Raw genomic sequence first — 23,818 nt, forward strand, 5'->3', positions numbered from 1 at the left:
AGTAATAAATATTAAATTCATTCCTTATAATTTAATTTTTGGCTATCAATTATTGATAAAAACAGTCATTTGATCTATAAAATGACATCAAATTGTACAAAATTCAAACGTAACGTCAGGCGGATTGCTACATTTATGGCGTTAGTCTCACTATGACGTAGGCAACATTCTTTATACGATATAAAATAAATTTTTCAACAAATCAGAAAGCGTTTTACAACCAGAATTAAATTATAAAGATCATAATAGAGTGCATGACCTGATATTAAAAAGGTAAAATAAAATAGTCGAAAATAAATTTTCCATATTTGTTAACTTTCAAGATAGGTTTTATGTGTATATGTTTTCATAGATAAACTAAAACAAGGTGGCTAGTAGACATATTTTATTTAAAACAACCTCCCATCCCCCATCCCCAGAGGCAGATAGAAACTCCCCCAGTGGGCATTTAAACAAAAAACATAAAAGAGAACAGCTTTAAAAAAATTGTTGCACAATAAATGTTTCGTCGCTTCTGGACCAACAACTGAAATTTCTATATGTATCAGTTTAAAAATACTTCTTGGTAATTATACCAAAATCATTTTACACGTACTGTTTATCAGTGATTTTGGTTAAAGTCAATTATTACTTTCCAATTAATGAGTCTATTTGTTTATTTAAAGACTTCAAAAACTGTTTTTGTTTCAATAAATAAAATACTTGCATAGTTTTTTGATCATATAACTTCTTAATTACATGATATTTAATGATTAACAACTCCATTATGAAGAAGCAAGGAAAGATAACTCAATTAGCTTTCACAATATCTTAACTTATACACAGCTTCATTCTTTCTCTTTTCTAAATACACATATATGTGAATAATCTCATTACTTTCATTGAAATTCCTGAGCAGAACAAAATAATAACACAAATATACCCTCCCTCCCAGCCATATTATTAAAGACGTCAGCTTAATGTTTATCAAAATATGCAGTCAGTTTTTATTCTGTGCCAGTAGACCTTTTTTAAACATTCTCTATACAATAACACTAAATGAATTCTAAGAATCCCACAAGAGTGTTTTGTCCCCCCCCCCCCCCCCGTTAGTGTCAGAACCCCTACCTTGGGAGACATGAAATTATGAAATTTAAAATTTTGGTAGAGGCCTTTCTGGTCTACAAAATTATGAATTCAATTTTCTGTACGGCCGGTGGGAGTAGAGATGATAATTTTTAAATTTTGAACATTATATGCATTAACACTATACATCCATTTTGGCCCCGCCCTAGAGTATACACCCATATTCTAGGGACCATAAAATTTACAATTTTAATGGAGGACTTCCTGGTTAACATAATTATGAAGTCAGTTTTTCTTACAGATGTATGAGAGTAGAGAAGATTTTTAAAGATTATATGCATTAACACTATATGGCCATATCCCTCCCTTACAGCCTGAACCCCTGACCCAGGGGCCATGAATTTCACAATTTAGGTAGAGGAGTTCGCGGACATCATAACCATGCATTCAGCTTTTTTCTCACATTTGTGGGAGTAAAGAAGATTTTCTAAGATTTAATACATTTTCACCATATAGCTATATTGACCTCGCCCTAGGGCCTAAATCCCTGTCCCAGGGGTAATGAATTTCACAATTCAGGTAGACACACACACACACACAATTGAACTGCAAAACAAAAAAAATGCCTATCTAAAAAACTATAGGTAGCCTTTAAGCAACATTTTGTTAAAAATGGCTAAGCTCAACAGCTGATATTTTTCTCATGTTATTTCGTGTTATATCAGATATTAAAGTGCATGTATTATGCACATCTCCGATATATGTACAACTTATCTGCAAAGCAAAAACCTTCCTATACCGCCCGCCATTTTCACCATTTCAATAACCGCATTTTTGCTAAGGAAAACCCGAATAAGTGCATTTTTCTAACCCTGGACGATCCTTTCCAGTTTAGCAGTTCAGAGAAGCCAAGGAATAAAAATTAGTTTTCACTAATTGTTAAAACAGTAACATTAATGTAAAACTATCTTTCTAACTAACTGAAATACTGAAAATGTCTTTTTGACAGATATAAATCAAAATTTACCTTTTTCCATCGACAAATCAATATCAATTCATTCATTACTTCTATTTAGATGAACATATGTCTCTATTATAGGCGGTTCGACAAATGAATCTTTGCTAAATTTAAGCTCACTTAACACATTAAAAGTTAGTACGAAATAATTTACGTTTACCTGGGTTTTTTAACAAATTAATATTCAACTGGCCAGGAAAACGTCCGGGGGAGAAGGAACGGACGTTTTAACATTCGCATGAGTCTTAACACATTTGAGTGTACAGTTGTACATATGCGTGTCTTTCTAAAGATTATTAAAATTCATTTTGGTCATCTTTTTTTGTTTATAGTGTCGTTTTCAAGGCAAGTAAAATATCAAGATCGTTAAAAAGCCTGGACAACGTCAGATATTTCGGACTAATTAAAAGTCAACACAGTAGGACAGTCCAGAATTTACAATTTCTTTGACTTATAATTTAAAATCTTGTCGCAGTATCATTTATTAATCAGTCCAAAGAGAAAAATAACATCAGAATAAGATGATGAATTTCACAGAATTATCTTGACAGCTTTAACATCAGAGATGAATAGGATGTGAGGAAATAAAATAAAATCGATTATTTGAGTCACTTGCATGTCTACGCATCACTGTGTAAAATGGCTTCTCTTACAAACATGGGGATATGTATTATGTGTATGACAATCGCAGGTGAGATTCTCTCTCTCTCTCTCTCTCTCTCTCTCTCTCTCTGTTCATATATGAAAAAAAACGAGGTGAATATAATATTTAACAAATCATATTTATTATAAATCTTATATAATTATACAAGCTGTAATAAAATCTATCTTTGTATTTAACAATAAAATTATTATCCGATAAAAAATTGAAATTAAAAATATGCATTTATAAGATTGCTGTACAGAAAACATCTTTTTTTAACTTTATTTATAAGTACACAAATACAGTGTTATTATGGTTTCTAATTTGATTCATATGCACATCTTTTTTAAATATGACATAATAAAAATCGCTGACCGTTTTGGTACTTTGTAATGATATAGCTTAATTTGTAAAGCCTTATGCGGACTACAGTACTGTATAACAAAATCAAAATTAATTCATCAGTTAAACTAAACGACAGATGTGTACAAAAATGCATTTGAAAATAAACATCGCAAACCATTCATTTATATGTAAACTTTCATCCATCTATCAATACAAATTAAATGGGAAATAAATAGGAGATATATGATTAAACACAAATATAGTGGTACATGTAATGTAAATCAAATAGTTTTCACATTATAACCTTCGTGAGTGTACACGTTACATTCTTTAGAGGTAACTGGTTGTAACTCGCTGTACCGACCAGTGTACATAAATAAGTAGTTCTGCTTTCGACAAAAAAAAAGCAATTTGGGAATGAAAAAAGTATATGGTTTTTTCAGGATATAGTTATTCATGTGTCAACAACTTTAGTGGCTTTATTATCTGATTTTCTTGACTCCTATCAAGATCATTTCTATATTTGTAGTACTTTCTGCAGTTCCGTTCAATGTCGATGGTTGTGATGAAAGGGAACAGCATGATATTGCGTTCTGTCGGCTCATACAACGATGCCTGTACACGAATGACCCACAAACGTTCTGCAAACACTATAAAAAGCACTGTTGTAAATTGTGCCAGCTAATTGCCAAGAATGAAAATGATTTCAAAAACCAGCACATAGGTAAGCCAGGGCGATGTTCCATATAAACCACATCTACTAGTTTTTAATTGCTAATTTGCACAATTGAATTAAGTTTTTCTTTGTGCCTAAACTGTCTAGCTCATGATAAATTAATGGCATTCATTAAATATGACAACGTATCATGGGTGTCTGACGTTTTTGCAGATGGCCGGGAGTGTATACAGAATCTCTGAGGTGGATCAGAAGACAATGTCTATCTCCGGTAAAACCATTCCAATAAAGCAAATTGTCAAACCATATATATACAGTTTGCTTGTTTATGTATACTAGCACGTTTCAGAATGACATGAAACTGTTATGAAAACTTCGGATTTCTTCTGAGGTTTAAATTTCTATTTCCTAAGTTGTTAGATGACAATGAACCAGCATTTCCAGCAAAATTCAAAACATCAGGCTCCGTGCTCGGGAACGCATCTCTATGTTGGTCGAAAGATGACTCTATACCAATAGAGGACACACGGCTTCTCTGCAAAGAATCAGACAAACGGCGCAAGGCTCCTACTTTACCCATGTTTTGGTTTGCATTTCTTTCTAACCCTAGAGATTCAGGTAAGATCGAGTTCTTTGGTTCTAAGGAGGGTGGTTGGCGATTTAAAAGAGAGTGCATATCAACAACTTTGTTCGTTGGGTTTGATACAGTCCGGTCATGTAGTAGCGAATGCATATCAATTACTTGGTGACGTTTTAGGGCGGATATTTCATTTTTCATAGGATTCATTACGTTTTTGATGGATTGCTGTCGAGTTGCACCTGTATTTTCTGCACGAGATCTGGCAGTTGATCCTAAAGTTACACGACTTCTTTCAACTTTTAATGAATTTGAATTACTTGAAGGTGGTCGTTGCGTTGCATCAAGTTTTATGCCCTGCTGATTTAATGAAAGATTCTGGATTTCAGAGAAAACGTCTGCATTGGCAATGCCCATTGTTGGTTTTTCCTGTGTGTGCTTAACCGTGTTTCTTGCAGCTTTGGCGATATCAAGAGGTTTAGTAAGTTGGCTTTTAGCTGGATTTTCAATGGTCAATTCTTTGGGCCCTGAGGCTGCGCCAACAAGTTTTAGTAAGGCATCCTCTGTTAGTCTACCCGATCTGTCCAGAATACCAGTTCCTGTGGCCAAATCCACGGGTCCAGCCAAGCTACCAGCTTCCGGTGCAACAGGTGGCAGTGGGTCCGCAACAGGATCCATTATCAGTTGTTCAAAGATACTCAAGAGATCTGTTTCTGATGCTGAATTTAGCGGTGCAGTCACGGGATCAATCGGTTCCGTGTTTTCAAGTTTAACAACTGATGAATTTGTGTCATATACGCTGGACGTTAAAGGATCCAGATTTTTGGGCTCTGCAGTTTTGACTGCATTTATGAAGGTTTGGGGGTTGTTACGATTAGCTCTGTGTTCTTCCAAATCTTTCTTGATTATATCCGCCGCTTTTTCGCCAATCATGATAACCGATGCGCGAGTTAATCCTGTACTTTGGGGCATTATTGATGCATCAGCAACTCTTAATCCTTTGATTCCTTTAACCCTGCAAAACGTTATATCACAATTTTAGACGTCTGTAATAAAATATCATGATCCTTAATTATATCATAATGCTTAGTATTTGTGAAACTAACCTTAAAGAACTATCAACTACAGTTGTGTTATCATCTAGTCTTCCCATTTTAGCAGTTCCAACTATCTGGTTTGAGCTGTATCCTAAATATCGGATATAGCATCTCCAATAGTCTTGGGAATTGGTTGGGTGAATTTCGCATTCTTTTAGATCTTGCTCCAATTCCGCACTGACAGATTGAAAGGCAACAGTCTTTGCAAGTCTTTGAACGAATTCAACACCTGAAAAGAAATTAAATTGTCTGCATTAGTCTATGAATCTTTCATATGATTAAAGACTTTGAAACTCATTTCCAAGTCAAATAATGTTACCTTTACGTAAATCTTCAACATCTACAGATTCCTTCAAGTAGTTTGGGTCAATAATCGGTGGATCGTTTGGGTCGGCACTTCTTAATCGGACAGTACCCCGGCTTTCAGCATGCATCAACGTAATCTCCAGCAAAACGCCGTTTTTGCCTCGTCCTTGTTTGTACCAAGTGTCACGCACCTAGCAAAAGACGTAACAGACATTTTAAAACAGAAATACGGGAAAACGTCTTTGCAGACATAGCTGAGACATGAATGAACTTTCGGTGTAAATCGCTACTGCGTACCTGTTTTTCAACATTCATCTTCATCAGGAGCGAGTGGTCGTTATCTGGTAACATGTTGATGACGGTTATTGCTATGTCTGCATACTTAGACGGTTTACTCGGCAGCGTTCGTAGAAAGAAATGGGCATCGGTAAGTCCATCGGCAAGCTCGCCTGTTAAGAAAAAAAATAGCTTAATGCCAAAAAAATATACTGCAACAAAGGTAAATGGAATGTGTGGATCGGGAATCAGTATGATGCTTTAAAGTCATACTATTGGCTCTCGGGGTAACTTATATTCAATACTTTGCCTTCGGCCACCGGGAAAATTCTATTAATCCTACAAGTTAAAGTTATACGCACCTCGTCTAAGGTAGATGTAATCTCTCCAGCGTTGTACGTTCTCCATGGGTTTGTCCGGCCGGTAGGTTGGTACATTAACGTACATTCGTAATGGTACAGAGAAGCCGTCTTGTAAATTGTTACCCACCGGTAAGTCTTCTAGAACTGTTATCTATAAAAATAAAGACATATTTTATTTCATGAAGAGATTTATTTTGATATGTGAATTGTAACTGTTAATGAAATATGTGCTTGTATCATTTCTGTTCAAGAAATTACATTTAAAGCTGCTAAGTGTTCGGGCTTGCCAATGCCAGAGAGCATAAGAAGTTTTGGTGTTTCGATGGGACCTGCTGCAAGTATGACGTCATGGCGCACATTGATGGTATAGTTCTTTCCTCGGTAGAAAAAATTGACTCCGGTTGCTTTCAGATTGTACTCATTGATATTTATCTGCAAAAGAGAGATTTTTTATGAAAGGACGTTCAAAGAGGTTTGATATAAAGGAAATACAATTAGAAGTACCTGATAAAAACTACCAACCTTCACCACTTTTGCCTCGGTTTGGATGTCTAGATTTACTCTTCGTTTGACAGGATTTAGGTATGCTTTAGCTGAGCTAATTCGATTTCCCTGCTTTATAGTGAGTTGGCTTCGACAGAGACCTAAACATGGAATGACGTATTAAAGTAATACATGGACTATCTATTTCACCTATCATGGTAATGTTAACCATAACTGAGGCCATTGTAAACAATGAAAGGTTTTTACCAATGTTCTCGCCTATGTTACATTCTATCACTGGCCAGCCCATTTCAGTAGTTCCAGCTTTAAACATAGAGTATCTGAGTGAATCGTCCGTCTGTTCCGTGATATGTAGAGGGCCGCATTGTCCACGGTGATCTGCAATTAATCATTCAAACATGTATACCACATGTATAATAAATAAATTAACCTTTCGATCAAACACTAAATATTCTCTGAGTGGACTGCATTAAAAAAAGGCCGCTCTCTTAAACCACGTACTTGTCAGTGGGACCCGTTTGATGTTGACATCTTCTGCCATCTTGAAAAAATCTTTCACGTTGGTAAAATTCCAGCCCGTAGCACCGGATTGTTCCCATTCGTTAAAAACGTGCTGGCTTCCTCTGATGTGTTCCATTGAATCAATGGCCGAGGTACCTCCAAGTACCATTCCTCGTGAAAGTCGAACTTTCTGTTGATTAAGACATAAACAATGTATATGTATGAGTGGTGAAGAAAATCATTATGTGTTATTATTAATTATTTTTGAAAACGTTTAAAGAATTATGTAGCCGCCAAAATTCGTCGAAGCTTTTATGCATACTAACTGCAAAACTCAAACATTTGCAGATTTTTTTTTCAGAGAAACATATTGATAAGTAATAATGCATAAACAGCACGTGTCAGTGCATGTGTCTTGGTCAATCTAATTAAAATTAGACCTTTCATCTCGCTCTCTGTTATATATGGATACCGCTCGTGAAAGGAGCGGTATCCATATATAACAGAGAGCGAGATGAAAGGTCTAATTTTAATTAGATTGGTGTCTTGGTATGCATATGTAGTCAAATTCTTGAGATTTCTGTGGCTATAAGTACCTGTTCTTTGAGGCCGCCGCAGCAGAACTGTTGAGGTTCAGTTTCATACTTCCAGTCCACGCTACTACCCACCAGACTGTATGCTAGACCAGGCGTGTCTATCACGTGACTTTCAAAAATATCATCGTCTGCTTTTCCCGCCTCTAATAACAAGACCCGGATGTCTGGATCCTCGGATAGCCTTGATGCAATAACTGATCCAGACGTACCTCCGCCCACTACAAGAAAACAGAACATGTCTTTTATTGGAAATATATGGGCCTGGTTCTGAAGTATGTAAACATATGGATAAAAAAGATTTTTGATGTTTTTGAAAAAAAAAACTGATGTGGCCAAATGAAACTTTATTACGAAACGTATGTTCTGAATTTTTCTTCGTACAAATTTAAAAGTAACGATATGCTTGCGACTGTTTAAGAACATTTACCAAATAGCATATTTCATGCACGTTTGTTTTTTTTCCTTGGAAAATATGCAGATTCTAGGTATTATTGAACACCTGGTAAATTCGAAGCTCATATGACTGATATTTCAAACGCAAACCATAATACGTTTGGTTTTGTGGGGTTTATTGTGTTGAATACATACAAAAAAAGTGATTCATTCAAAGCTTAAAATGACCTCTATTTAGAAAAAAATTATGCTTTAATTTATGCAAAGCAGGATACAAATGTTTAACTTAAGTTTATAGTTTTCATCAAAGTGAATGTCACCATTGTTAATTTTTCATACAGCTATTATTAAAAAAAAATCTAAACGTCATTTTGCCCCTTTACATGTAAAGATGAACACTGTTGTAATTGCTTTAAATCCACACGTGTTCCTAATGGCTTAACGAGAAATTTTGTGCCATCTCTGGTTTCAGATTAAAATAATGAATTTGTTTACAATGTCTTTGAAAAGCTAATTATGGATTTCAAATGAAGCATTGTTGTCAACGATGTAACTTCAATGACCCAAGGTGTCATCTTTGATGATAATATCAATTAATTAAACAGTGAGGTATTGTGACAGGACCCCATTAAAAAGCTGGCTTTTTGTAAAAAGTGTAGATGAATGCCATATGTAGATTCATATACACTGGTTTGACTTCTAAAAATCATGATTAGCTGCCTATTGTTTTAGAAGTGATTGTCAGGGGGTTTGATCGATCACCAATCAGGATCTGTACTCGTCTACATATTAATTCTAATTGATACAGTTAATTGAAATATGAAAGGTATCGGTTAAACCGTGTGTCTAATATATTAACGCATTATGTCATCCAGAATTAGCTTATAAAATTCCATCCTCATCACCACCATCAATATCTAAGTCTATTTCTTTATAATTTTTATTTTCGTAGATAATTTTCATATGTCTGAATGGTGATATTTTTTTAACCATTATCTTCAACCATTAAAAAAGACAATTAAAATAATTCTTATTAATCGTAACATTTTCTTGGCATTACATGTATTTCGTTTCTGATTGATTTATTTGAGATATGGATAAAAAAATAACCCATTTATTTCAAGATACGGAAATGCAACTCATAAATCAGACGGAACAATATGAACAGAAAGCTTTCTGTTCATCTATTTCCTTCATATAAATGCATATTGCATCAGTAGTAAGGGCTTTGATAATTACTTCTTTCATCCCCACCTACTCAATTGCTTTTCTGTTTTTTGTTCTGCAATACATCAAACTAAAGTCTTCAGGGTTCGCCCTATAGAAAGTATACCCTTTTTTGCACGTATTTAATTTGCGTCAATTTCGTAATTAAAGAAACACTAAGGTTACGTATTTATGCTACATGTACATGCGTTTAAGAACATTTATATAAGTTGCAAACTAATATATTAAGGCTTGATTTTATTTGATAATATTTCATTAAAATAATTATAAAATAATTATTGATGCTCTATTGTAATTATCTTTTTTGAAAGTCTTACAACTTGAAGTAATATTGTGAGATAAATATGAATGCGTTAAAGATACTGTATATCCTCTGTTCATATAACTGAATACATCTTTTATAAGACATTCTTGTTAAGAGTTAGAATGCCTCCTATATATCAAAGAACTTACCAACTATGTAATCGTATGTCCCATGCAAAACTATGCTGCAATCCAGCTGTGCATCTATTACACCGGAAACGACTGACAGAATAAACAAACAGATTCTTGGAAAGGACATATTTCTTCGAAATTTCTTTTTCTTCAGACTTTTTAGGTAATTTGGCAGACCCCTGTGAACTGAGCCTTCTTTAATGCCCTCTCTTCTTTATGGTGAAAGCTCTTAATGAAATTAACTTTTAAACTACCACAGTTATATATGAAGGTAGACCGCCGAATATTTATATATATATAAACTCATCAGAAACATCAATGGTTTGGGCTTGAATGATTGACTGCAATAGTCATGCCTTCGAGAATGATTTGCATACCTAGTTGCTGGTTTGTTCTTTTCAATAGTCACCTTATGTTTCATTTCACTCATTGAATTCTAATGCATGCTAATAGAAAAAATGAATGATTTACGACAACCACAAACTAGCGGATGTTCGACCTAAAACATCCCAGTGGATGACGTATTTACTCTCAGAAAATCAAGAAACAAATAATCAAAATTATTGTTTGGTTGGTCAGTACCATATAGCATTACGTTTGTATAATCTTTAGAATACGTTAATGTAATATCAGAAAGTACAAGCATGATAAGAAATGGCTTCAAAAATATAAAGAATAATTGTCGATGTGTAAATCTAAATCACTGAGTCATTTTACTACTGAGTCAAAGATCAAAAAATTATTATGAACTATTTCAACTTTTTGAAGAATATTATTTGCATAGCAATCTAGAAATAGAATGTTTAGCATTAAGCATGTCTCAATCACAATTGTGCAGATTGAAACAGGGTTAATATCTGTGTTGTCATTAAACAATTAATTTTTAGAGCACTTTTAATTTGAATGAAAAAATAAGTACTTTTAATTTGAATTAAAAAAAAATAACATAATGTATGACATATTTCTTGAAGAAAAACAACCCAGAAAAATTAACTAAATAATAATCCATATAAAATAAAAACTTTTAAAATTTGGAATTTGACCATTTGTATTGTGATTTAAAACTGCTAATTCAATTTCACTTTAAAGAGGCATGATCACGATTTTGGTCAAAAATTATTTCTCCGATTTTACTGTTTACAATGCTTCAGTAAGGCATTTTTAATATGCAACCGAAATTTTAGTGTCATTTGTTGAGTTATAAGCAAGTTACAGTGCTTTCAATTCTTTGCTATGTAAACAAAGCCTTTATTTACATTTTGAAAGTTGAAGTGAAAATTACAGTTTTAGACCAAAAATAATGTGTTAAACGTTAGAAACTGTTTTTTATGCTTATAATGAATAAGAAGATAAACAATTTAGTTTGAAAAAGATTGTTTGCATTAAAAAGAGTTGTGAACCCTATATCTTGCTCCTAACTCTACGATTGACTCTCAAAATTCATTTGGTCATTGGAAATGCATTCCTTCAGCATTGTAAATAATAAAAACAAAAAAATAAAATTTGACCAAAATCGTGACCATGACCCTTTAAGCCTATGTACATCAACGTACAATGTATACAAGTATATTTAAGATACATGTGTAGACCAAGGAAATAAATATGTCATAAAAAGAGGAAATAAGAAAGGATTGTACATGTATGTAAGGTATAATTAATCAATAAAAAACATAAACGTTGATAAAAGAACTGTCCATAGTAAATTTTAAAAAAGCTTTCAATAAAACGTGAATTGCAAAACATTTTATTATCATTAAAAATCTCTACAAATACAATAGACAACATATAGACAAATATAAACTCATTCTAATTAAAATTTGACTTGTAAAACCGCCACGAATTAATAAGATTGCTTAAACACTTTACAAAATAAATATATAAGAGTATTTTATGTATGTACAATGTAGAAAAACCATTGATGGGGAGCAATACATGATAATCATTACTTTCATTTACATAGTGTATTGTTGTGATACGTACATGTATTCATTTGACATATTTTTTATCTAAAAGCTCTATCATAAGTTCATAATTTTTTGCGACATTCATTTTATGTCCAACTCAAGAATTTTTAAGTTTAATTGTTCGTTGTGTTCACTCATTTCTATAATAAAAGAAAATGTTGACCTCAGAGTTTTATTTTCGCGGTTTTATCGTATGTCCATTTCTAAAATAAATGTTCCTAATTTAAAGCTAATTGTCTGTTGTCATATGAATTTGTTTTCATTTTCATACTTGAAATATTTTCTTTAGATATAATAATCAGTCCCTTTTGAATCGAAACTTGTAAAATTAGCTAACAATCAAAAAATATGCTGAATGTTTCCTACTATTAACCTCTTCTTCACCTGTTGAATTTGTTTGACACCTTAGGAAACATTGAGGTTTATCTATCTTGACCCGTTCGTGAAGTGGCACAATAACGAGGTTTGTTAAAATCTTAAGTTTAACCTGCATTAATTCCCGCCATAAATTGCATAAATTGTTCAAATTTAGAAAACGAAAATTGAAGTAAATGAACGAATATTTTCTGATCGACTGTCAGAAATGTCCTCGGAAATGTTTTTCAACGATGTCGGACTGATTAGCCAAATGAAACTGTCATTTATTTTTGTGTTGCGGCATTTGGCTTCTGTAATTTAAATATCAAGTACATCAAGTCATTATTTATCAATCCTGACTTTTACGAAACAATAAATAAACCTTACCTTAAGCTTAAGTGTTTTATAAAAACTAAATAATATATTTGATAATCCAATACATTAAAATACAGAAATTATCATAAGAAATAAATGGATTTTATTAACTTAAAAATTTATCTTTTATGGATTCGTGAGTTAGCTCAAATACAGTGCTTGTGTATACAATAAACTTTTTAACAAAATGTGTTACATGAAAAGGGCATGGTCCCGATTTCGGCAAAATTATTTTTCTGATGTTAGTGTTTACAATGCTCCGATCCAGTGAGGCTTTTTGAATAGGCAACTAAAGTTTGAGTGTCGTTTATTGAGTTTTAAGCGAGTTACAGAGCTTAAAATAGAAAGCTTTTGTTTACATTTGGAATGTTGAATTGAAAATACCAGTTTTAGACCTAAAATGAATGCGTTAAACGTTAGGTACTGTTTATCTATGCTTAAAATGAATAAGAAGATAGACACATCACCTATCATATTTTACTAGTATATTGAACCTATGTAAACAAAATCAGGGCACGAGCCGTGTTTACATGAAAAAGAATAAAGAACCATGTAGCTTGCTTATAACCCTACGACTGACTCTCAAATATTCCAATTGATCATTAGAAAATCATTTTAAAGCATTGTACATAATAAAAAAGAAATGTAGAATTTGAGCAAAATCGTGACCATGTCCCCTTAAACTCTTCAAACACAAAACCAACCTGAATAAACTTAACTTATGAGCATCAATTTTTTTCTTACAAAATGCAGACGTTCTCAGACTGTTTCTATGCTGCGATGAACGGTACGTCATTTATTATACCGAGAATGCCTTGCATACAAAAAAAAGTTCAAAAGATATTTGACAAATACTTATTTTTAAAATTTTGATGAACGCTAATTTACTTAAAGCATCGCATGCATGTAACTCTACTTGAATATTTTAATTTCGTTGTTTTGTGCCCATTACAAGATTTCTTTAAAGCTGTATATATAGAATGCAAATTGTATTATAATATCAATGGTTGAGTCATCGACCGAGTACTTTCAATCATTTTTTGTGTTAAAAAAATGAAGTCTTGTATGATTTATAAAAATAACTATGATTCACTTGCCTATATAACTAAGAGTTGACACGTGTAAGGAGTGGGAACAGCACTCGCCCTAACCATCACGGTAGGTGTTGAATTAGTCGCTTTGTAGTGGTCCCACTCGATCTCCTTGTGCCATCGTGTGTGTAAGAATTCGAAGTCTCCGGATGCGATTAGATTAGTTGAGATTAGATTAGAGGAATTAGATTGCCGTATTATTATTTTTTTGTCATGTTGATTGAGACGGTACAAGTAACCAACAGATACTGGACGTGTTTAAAGTTTTGAAATACATGTAGTTTAAAACTTAAATCTTAAAAGTTTCCATTATTATGGTCAGCTTTTGGGGGGATTTCCTTTAAGTCTGTAAAGATTCAAAATTTGTTTTTTTGATAATCAGAGAAAATTTATCATATAAAGTTTGTAATGTAATGAGTTTCAGTACAGAAAACAACATGTGTAGTTTTGCTGCAAAAATATGTTTCTGGAAAATACTAGTATCACTTCGATAATCATGTAACCTAAAAGAAGATAAAGAAATTAATGTAAAAAGTCCTTCATACTGAGAATGTTGTAAAGTATTATAACAATGCATATTGTTTTTACGTTCAACAAAAGATTTTGTTCCATCATCTGTCAATGTTTTCAGCTGTAAAATATAAGGGACATTTTATGATTGGTGTTAAAAATAAATCAACCTGCAAACAAGCGTTTAAGAAATCTTAACATTCAGTTCCAAGGATTTATTAAACAACTTAACCAAGTAAGCCTTAGACTTTCTGTAAATATAAGAAAAAAACCAGTATTGTTTTGATATATTATGAGATAACATTGTTTGTGGTTCCTTTTCAACTGCACTAACCTAGTGAGGGTTTTCAACTAAAGATAAATTCTTTACACATGTAACATTATTTATTTTCTAAACCAAAAGAATGATATCTTCGATACTTTCAGCTGCGTTTGAATTGTAAAATTTTTTCATTACCTATTAAGTATGATATAAGAAAAGCCCATAAACATTCATTTCTTTAAAAGCAATCATGAACACATATAATTTTAAACAAACAAATACATGTATGTATATCGATAAGTGTATGCTTAAATTTCATTTCCTTTTAGTAATGTATTAAAAAGAAGCAGAGTCATGATATGTATTGATTTAAAAAAGTGAAAATATCTCAATTTGTGTACAGTACTATAGATTTGCTAGGATTTGTAAACATGCTGCTACATGTTGCTGAAATTATTCTACGCACACAGTCCAAATCATAAAATTTTAAATGATACGCAAGACTAATAAAATATTCATTAAAGTCCCTATTTTTAAAATCAAGTTTGATAACATAATTCAAGGGAATCTTTTCTAAATATAAACAATACTCTGAATCTTAAAATTACAGTTCAGTCATATTGCGTCATGATCAACCTTCAAACTTTGTTAAGATGTTGGATTTTACAATTAGAGGACGTTTAAGTTCGTGAAAATGATGTCTTCATACAGAAAATGACGTACATATTAAATAAGGAATAAGGAGTCATTCTTTGAGTATTATGAGGTGATAATTTCGGTCGGGGCGTGATCAAATCCAATAAAGCCCGAAGGGCTTTATGATAGATTTGATCACGCCCCGACTGGAATTATCATCTCATAATATTCAAAGAATTATTCCTTATTACTTATATCTATATAGTTTTAAATAAATATAATATAATATAAATATAAATAAGCAAACCCCACTGGCGCCCCAATTTGTAGTTATGGGTTTTATAGTACAAAATCGATACATAGTGTTATCACAGGCAAAGACACTGGAAAATGTAAATATATGAAGATATATTTCTTGGAAACTTACACTCCTTACCTTCACAACATTTCGATTATCATGTAACCTGTGATTAAAAAAAATCAAAGAAATGTAAGTACTGTCTTTCCACAAATATTTATTTAAAGATAAAATTTAGTGTTATGGCTAAAACTAGTCATGACACCAAATTTTTACTGTTAATTAACCGTTTGTGGGAAGACAGAACCTTTGTGATTTAAACGACTACAATGTCTAAATATGCAGTTTATTTCTACGTTACAACAATAGAATCTATTCATAAAACCCATCAACTGTCAATGTTTTCAGTAAATGATAAAAAGCATTGAATAAATGGTTTTTAAATAAAACTAACCTGCAACACAACATTTAATTAAGAAACCCGACCTTCAGGTCATTTATGAGTATTTCAAGATTTTAAACAAACAACATAAATAACTAAGGGTTTATCTGTTCCTGAATATAACTCCATGATTGTTTTCATATTTCATGATAACAATTTTTGTGGTTTCTTTCCTACTGCACTTACTTGCATGAATATTATCAACTAAATATGGATACTTTTAAAGATCGTTTGTTTTCCAAATAAACAAAACTCTATTGAGTTCTGTTTCAAAATACATAAAATATATCGAAATTGTTTTCCTCATTTGGACTACTTTACCTAACAAAAATATTTACTATTTTGTTAAGTACGGTTTTTATTTCAAGATACAACAGATACCTGTTTTGATATTGTTATGCTAGCGCTATAAGATTTATGAGATGTTCTAGTTACTTTCACTCATTTACCTCATTTACTTTTATTAACAAAGTACTGATATTTATTGATAAATATAATTGAAAACAGTTCGTGTTTAGTACTTCAGATCTGTGAGGATTTTTATAAATGCTACTTGATGCAAAAAATACATTGGGATGTAAAGTTTTAAATGAGTCAAAATAGAGCCTTATATAAAACTTCGTTATCTCGAACTAGGCCTAGATGGGACTGTTTGAAAACTTCGAGATATCAGAGTATTTGAGAAATCGAGGGTAAAATACTTTAAAAATAAGTGGTTGGAGCTTACAAATCATTTTGGCATATCCATTGTATTCGAGATACATGTTACAGTATCAGTGTTCGAGTTATCGAAGTTCAACAGTATATATATCTATACAGTAGAATCAATATATAATTGAATGTAATTTTCTTACAAAGGGAGTAGTAAATTGGATAATGTAATTTGTGTTATTTTCAAAACATTTTCCTATGAAATAGCATTATTACTCATCATATACTTCTATAAACTCGTACATGTACATGTACATATAGGTCTTCATACTAACATGTACATAATTATACAATTGTATATCTGTATTTACTTCAGAATACTGAGTACAATAATGTAAAAATGCAGTTATATAAGCCTTGGGGCGGACACGGTATGTATTATAATCTTGTAATTCATGAGATAAAATATGGTAACAATGACTTCAAATGTAGATTGGCAAATACAACAAGGTGATATAATACTATAGTATGGTATCAATTTAGACTTTGGATCTTAATAGGAAACAAACTACCAAAACTACAAAAAAGTAATTAAAAACAAAAAAGAAACTACATTTTTTTCATTCCTGATTTTTTTTTAGAGGGTTTTATGTATTACTATTTTATGAACACTGAATAATGATATATTGTATCGAAAAATTATCACATGTCTGCAATTGAATTAAAATTGAATTGCACCAATATGCAAAAAAATTACACTGTGATGAGGCAATATTGGAATTTTATGCATTTTGAATAAAGAGGCATTGTCACAATTTTAGTCAAGTTTTGTTTTTATATTTTTATTTTTAACTATGCCTTAGGAATGCATATCTAATGATCATATGAAATTTGAGAGTCAGTCGTAGAGTTATAAGCAAAATAGGGCTCACAATTCTTTGTCTTGTAAACAAGGCTTGTGCCCTTGTTTTTGTTTTGTTTTGTTAGGTTCAAATAACCGTAAAAAAATCTTTTTCAAGCTGATTTGTCTACCTTCTCATTCATTTTAAGCATATATAAACTGTTCCTAACTTTTAACACTTTCATTTTAGGTCTAAAACTGGAATTTTTTCAACATTCAAAATGTAAACAAAAGCTTTGTTTACATAGCAAAGAATTGTAAGCTCTGTAACTCGCTTATAACTCAACAAATGACTCTTAAATTTTAGTTGCTTATTAAAAGTACCTCAATAAAGCATTGTAAACATTAAAATCGAAAACAAAAATTGACAAAAATCGTGACCATGCCCCTTTAAACATCGAGATGCAGTGGGGTTCATTAACACTGCAAATAAACACACAAAATGGATTTATAGGTAGAAAACTGATATAAACACACTTAATACAAAGAATATCTCAGGATTGAAATAGAAAAAACACTACTTGGTAAAAATAATATACAAATAAAAATGATCGTTGCATTTATGTGCACATAATTCGCTATTCCACATCACTACACTAAAGCGATAAACGATATCATTCCAGTAAAGCGATAAACGATATCACTCCAATAAAGATATAAACGATATACTTTTACTGAGAAATATTTTATAACATGTCCCCAATTCCCCTGCACATTTACATATAAGGGATTTTTTCCTGAGCTAGAAACTAGAATTTAATTCTTTAAAAATACTGGGTATCACATTTTTTCCTCATGCATCAAGATCAGCCATCGGTCTGCATGTAAGGTCAGTCTAAGTTAAGGCCACACGAGAATCACATCCGGGTGAGCCTCCAGATTTCGCGGTTACAGGAGGGACAGTAGTGTATGACCGTCTTAAGTCTCTTGTCTATCAGCGGTAGCCACGACAGGAGGCCAAAGATGCTAATAAAAAGAGGTTACATTAATAATTTAAGCACGTTTGTCACTGAACTTAATACATATTTTATATTGTTATACTTTCATGTTAAATACTGAAATCTGATTGGTTAAGACGCAGTTAATAATATTTACTATTACCCTCAGCGTTAGCAACGCACTTGGCAACGGGTAATATTAAAAAATATTACATGCGCGAAAATTATGCGCGTACGGTTCGCTGTAGAATTCACGTTATTCCTATATAAAAGCAGTAAAATTTTCTTAAAAATTTTTAAAAAGACATTCAGTATAACAAAATAAATAGTGCCTGTTTGGGAGGATAACAGTTGAAATTGACACCCCTCGAAAACCATTGTCAACCTCCGCTTCGCGTCGGTTGACAATGGTTTTCTCGGGGTGTCAATTTCAACTGTTACCCTCCCAAACAGGCACTATTTATATACTATACTTGATTGTTTAAATGGTAGTTCATTGTTGGATTATGCAATACGTGTTGTGTCTCTTTTTTTTTTTAAACCAAAGCGTTATATGAATTAAAAACATATGACTTAAGTTTATATATGAACGCACTAATATTTGTAACATAACATTCTTTTTACTTGTATGACTTTGGTGTAATATCTAGAATATAAATAATAAAATAAGGTTATTTTTCTCCTTGTTTGCTAATCCTGTGTCGTATTAATGTTACTCTTAATTTCTGTGTACTATGTCATTGCCTATATAATACTCACCACGTCATTATCATGAAGCACATCACAAGAAATGGCAAGAACCCCATTCTATAGTTGACTACAGGCTGGACACAGTTTTTACAGTGAGGGCATATTGTCTCATCCGGGTGGTAATAATCATCAACAAATATCAAGGGGTCGGCTTCGTTACTCTCCTTTGCGATGATAACAGGGACATCTACAAGTAGGAATTAAGACTAGACATTAATTATTTGATCAGTGTATGTGTTAACCACTTTTATTCAATCAACCATTTTTCATCGACTACTGTTTGTGTTAACCATTTTTCATATTGAAAAGTGTATATGTTAACCATTTTTCATAACTGAAGAGTGTTTTTGACAACCATTTGTTATTGAATTGTGATTGAATAAACCATATCTCATTGAAAAGTGTTTGTGTTAACCATGTCATTTTGAATAACATAAGTGTTTTTGTTACCATTTGTCGTATTGAATAGTGGTTATGTTAAGAATGTTTCATTGAATAGTAATTATATCAACCATTTCTCATTGAATGGTATTCCTGTTCATCATCTGTCATATTGAACAGTATCTGTATGAAAATAGCACTTTGTGCATGCATCAATAACGGTATTAATCATTTTTAAAGATATCATGCATGGTTTGAAAGAAACATTGATTTTCCATTTCACATCAATAAAGACAATGGATATATCTTTGTAGAAATGTCATATTCAAATGGAAGTTCTAGTATACTACAAATATATGCAGGTATATCCGTGGCAATAAGTCTATTCAGAAAGAGGTATAGCGCCTTTTCCCATCATTTCGCCTACACCTGTGTTTGGACGGAAAGTAACAGTTACTAAAAATAGCTTCAGGTACCTAGCAATCGCAATATGATTTTCAAAACCTGGATACACTGTACTGATTTTATAATGCTGTCTGTAACAACTGATTTGTCATAAATTCGGGAAAACTCTGTGTATAATAGTAGTTGATATTCTGAACCGTGATAAGTTCAAGCAAAATGTAATGGATCTATTAAGTATAAATAGAGTACATGTATGGTGTTAATGTATTGAGTGTGCTCATACTCAGACTGAATTAAAGAAGATAATTTTTTAAAAAAAAACCCAGAAGAATAGATTTATGTAACATAACCTCTCTATTCTGTTTATGTTTCAATTTAAGTGAAAAAAAATACTACTTAGTGAATTCGATCCAGCAACCACAAGATCAAAAAGACCTCCACGTTACCACTAGGCCACGCATCTAACAAATTCAGAAGATGCATTTTCAATATATATGGCTATATACATGATTGTTTTAGAAAAGACACTAATTGAAATATTTGTCTAATTTTCAGTACGAAGACCACGTTAAACCAAACCTAATTCAAACTAAACGTGTACTACAATACCTGTATAACATAATTTTAATCGAATGTCTTTGGTTTAGAGTGGTTCAAATAGTCAAATATCCAATTTTTTATCGTATACTAACTACTTTCCTACATATCCCTAACAAAACCTAAATATTCTAATGATGTCGTGTAAGATAATTAAGACTCTTAGAGCATGATGATTGTGTAATTTGCGTTTCTTTGAATACATTTAAACCTAAATATTGTATAATATTGAAAATGTCTGATGTCTTGCAAAAGGCTACATGTATATCTGAGGCCAAATCGTATATTAAGTGTGCAATATACCTCTTTAATTCAATACTATTACTTATTAGGTTAGTTACTGACTCACTACGGAAATATATTGGGTTGATCAATCTCATAGATGGCGAGGCGAAGCCGAGCCTTCTATGAGATTGATCAACCCAATATATTTCCGTAGTGAGTCAGTAACTAACCTAATAAGTGTTTTGTTTTCTCGAGGACTATCAAGCGACATATTTATTCACAAATAGCGATGATCTAAGCAAAGCCATGTATAAGATGCCTAACATCTCGTCCAATTTAACTCGATCATCATTTAAACTCTTCAAAATTTTCAATTTCACCTTTCAAATACTCTTTCAAAATCTTTGCTTCACCCATGTTTACTTACAATGTTTTGTTGCTATTCAATTTTAAATGTTTTCTCCCTTTCCTCTGTAGAGATTTGAGCAAATTTCGACGCTGCCATTTTGTTCTGCTCCAGACAAAACAATGTGACGTCAATATTCTAAGGGCAACTACTCTAATTTTAAAAAAAATTCAAAGGGCAACTACTCCAAATACTTTAAGAACTTACGGCATGCAGTTTATGTATAAAATAATATGAAATGTCGAAATGAATAAGCGAGGCGTCGACCAATGACGGCCATATTGCCTAATATTATTTCTCACAGAACAAATATAGAGATATATGAGGCAATCACGTGCTATGTTTAAACCAATGAAAATGTGACATTTCAGTCCAAGGGAAAACAAATATAATTATTGTAAAATTAATGCAAATTAAACTTTTTGACTGTTAAACTTTGATTTGTAGATATCAACTCTGAATTCAATCATTTAGTTTTCATGGGGTCAAAATTGTATTTAGTGAAACTTTTAAATGCTGACTCAACTTTGATAGGTTTTAGACTGGAACATGCCGCCATATTTTTTTCTTTTCTCACCTGTACTTGTAATTATGTATTTAATTATTATCATCCATTATTATAATACAGACTAAATCAGTCAGTTATAAACAAAACAGAATATAGAGCAATCAACGTCAATATTATACAATCATTTATAAGTATAGACAGCATATGCATATGCAGTATAAATCTACGTCATCAATAACAACTCAATAAAGGATGGCTGGCCATTCAAACGATTGCAGTTAGTACATGTTATATCTAAACTAACATAACTGACAGTTGTTTACCTTTATCACAATCAACGACACTTGGAGCTGTGTTGCACACGTTTTGATCTTCTTTTGTATACGCGATTTCCTCCTTTGTCGTTACATCCATTATTTTCACTCATACACGCCTTCCTGGTTAACGTTGCCACTACGGTAAACTTTTATGATGACTAATCTTTAAAATGTGTTTACCTCGAATTGGGAAGATTTGGTGGATTTAATTTCACTTCATAAAACTTTTATTAAAATGTACCAATTTTGAAAACAGCAACACGTATTTACACTAATTAAAACATACCCATAGGTCACATAGCTCACCTAAGCAACAATATCCAACGTTGAGCCACATGCATAATTATACATTATATAAATATAAAAGCTTTAAAACACTATTATACTTAAGAATTTTATTTACACATTGTTTCGCGAGATTCACAGTACGCCAAAATAAAATTTAATTGTAATGGGAAGCAGGAGACTGATTTTGTCTGAAGCATGAATTTTGATATAAACTGAATGACGTATCAATGAAAAAGGGTGGTGCACACATTTAATATGCATAAAAGTTATTGTATGAAGTGGCAAAAAGATTTTTCAAGCTTTGTACCATTTCATTTTACAAGAATTTTGGGCAGAAAACTGTTGTAGAATAGATGAGTCTGTATAAAAATTTAAATAAGGAGACCGCTGCATGCCTTGCTATAACATGTACATGTATTATAGTACACATATACTACGGGTAATTATCCACAGTCTATAAAATTATATATATATATATATATATAGACACACACACGCACACACACACACACGTACGTACGTACATGTATCATTACTACAGGTATAATTATCCAGTTATCGCACGAACACAATTCAAGAAATATTTAACTACAGTACCTGGGGTTTCACATGAATATGTTGGGACAATCATTTCTCGATGAATTATATGTAAAAATCTGCAATCTACTTTGGCCCGTTTTTGTGAATTATTTCGGGGGTAGGGTTACCTTCTATACATTTCCCCGTTTCCATATCAGTTGCACAAATTTTAATCGTCATTATTTAGTTTGCTTATACACGTCTTCAAGTAAAATATGCTTGTGTTGAAATTAGATCATGGAAAATTTATGAAGATAGGAAGAAGTCCGGGTATCACTATTTATTGCATGAAAGATATAACTGTATAAAGGAATCAAAAACAGTAATGCCATATATTGACAGTGTAATAATAAATGTTTTTCAGTTGTATGCCACGAAAAATGTAAACAACAGTGTAACGAACATAAGTACATTATGCGATTCAAGTCGTGCGCCATCATATCCATTTGATCCGCTCCCATTTGATCCGCTTCCAGTATTAGAACTTCCGCTCCCATTAGATCCGTTGGAGTTACTGGCACATCCGCCAATTTTCGCGCACTTTGGAACTGTACTTCCCTCTTTGTATGATTTCACTGCGTCTAGAAAAAAAGATGATGATGATGATGATGATGATGATGATGATGATGATGATGCATCTAGTATGGTAAGAAAGTATAGTTTGTACCACATTGCTATACACGCGATTATTTTACCGCGGGGGGTAAATTGCGGGAGGGGGTTCAATATATAATTCGCGTTGTCTGTACTGTAAATATAAATTAGAAATGAACTTAAAGATGCATTTGCATTTCAGATGAACGTAAGCTATAAAGACTATTTGGGAAGTGTGTGTTGGGGGAGGGGGGGGGGGGTGTTGAAGACATTTATTTTGGTACGCAACAAGAAATACCTACAAGGACAAACGTTGCACAGA

The 23,818-nt window shown here is 32.3% G+C and overlaps 1 protein-coding gene across 1 annotated transcript; it reads right to left on the reverse strand.

Annotated features, from left to right (window-relative positions):
- Positions 1 to 4,058: 4,058 nt before the first annotated feature.
- Positions 4,059 to 22,582, reverse strand: LOC128179276 (uncharacterized). The gene is made up of 15 exons (XM_052846664.1): positions 22,042 to 22,582; positions 19,206 to 19,383; positions 18,370 to 18,474; positions 14,286 to 14,311; positions 10,040 to 10,111; positions 7,967 to 8,184; positions 7,371 to 7,560; positions 7,116 to 7,247; positions 6,888 to 7,009; positions 6,624 to 6,797; positions 6,366 to 6,516; positions 6,025 to 6,176; positions 5,741 to 5,918; positions 5,431 to 5,650; positions 4,059 to 5,339 (listed from the first exon to the last, which is right to left on the reverse strand). Exons 1-15 carry the CDS (start codon positions 22,130 to 22,132, stop codon positions 4,112 to 4,114), a joined length of 3,237 nt encoding a protein of 1,078 aa, XP_052702624.1. The 5' UTR covers positions 22,133 to 22,582; the 3' UTR covers positions 4,059 to 4,111.
- Positions 22,583 to 23,818: the final 1,236 nt, after the last annotated feature.

Source organism: Crassostrea angulata, chromosome 1 (genome assembly GCF_025612915.1).
Source record: "Crassostrea angulata isolate pt1a10 chromosome 1, ASM2561291v2, whole genome shotgun sequence".
In the NCBI taxonomy this organism is placed as follows: Eukaryota; Metazoa; Mollusca; class Bivalvia; order Ostreida; family Ostreidae; genus Magallana; species Magallana angulata.

Excerpts from the sequence above, each read along its gene's own strand:
- LOC128179276 (XM_052846664.1), bottom strand. The coding sequence starts at position 22,132 with ATGGATGTAACGACAAAGGAGGAAATCGCGTATACAAAAGAAGATCAA. Across the intron at positions 19,384-22,041 it reads TGTCGTTGATTGTGATAAAG|ATGTCCCTGTTATCATCGCA; the intron begins GTAAACAACTGT and ends TCCTACTTGTAG. Across the intron at positions 7,248-7,370 it reads CAAACGGGTCCCACTGACAA|ATCACCGTGGACAATGCGGC; the intron begins GTACGTGGTTTA and ends GATTAATTGCAG.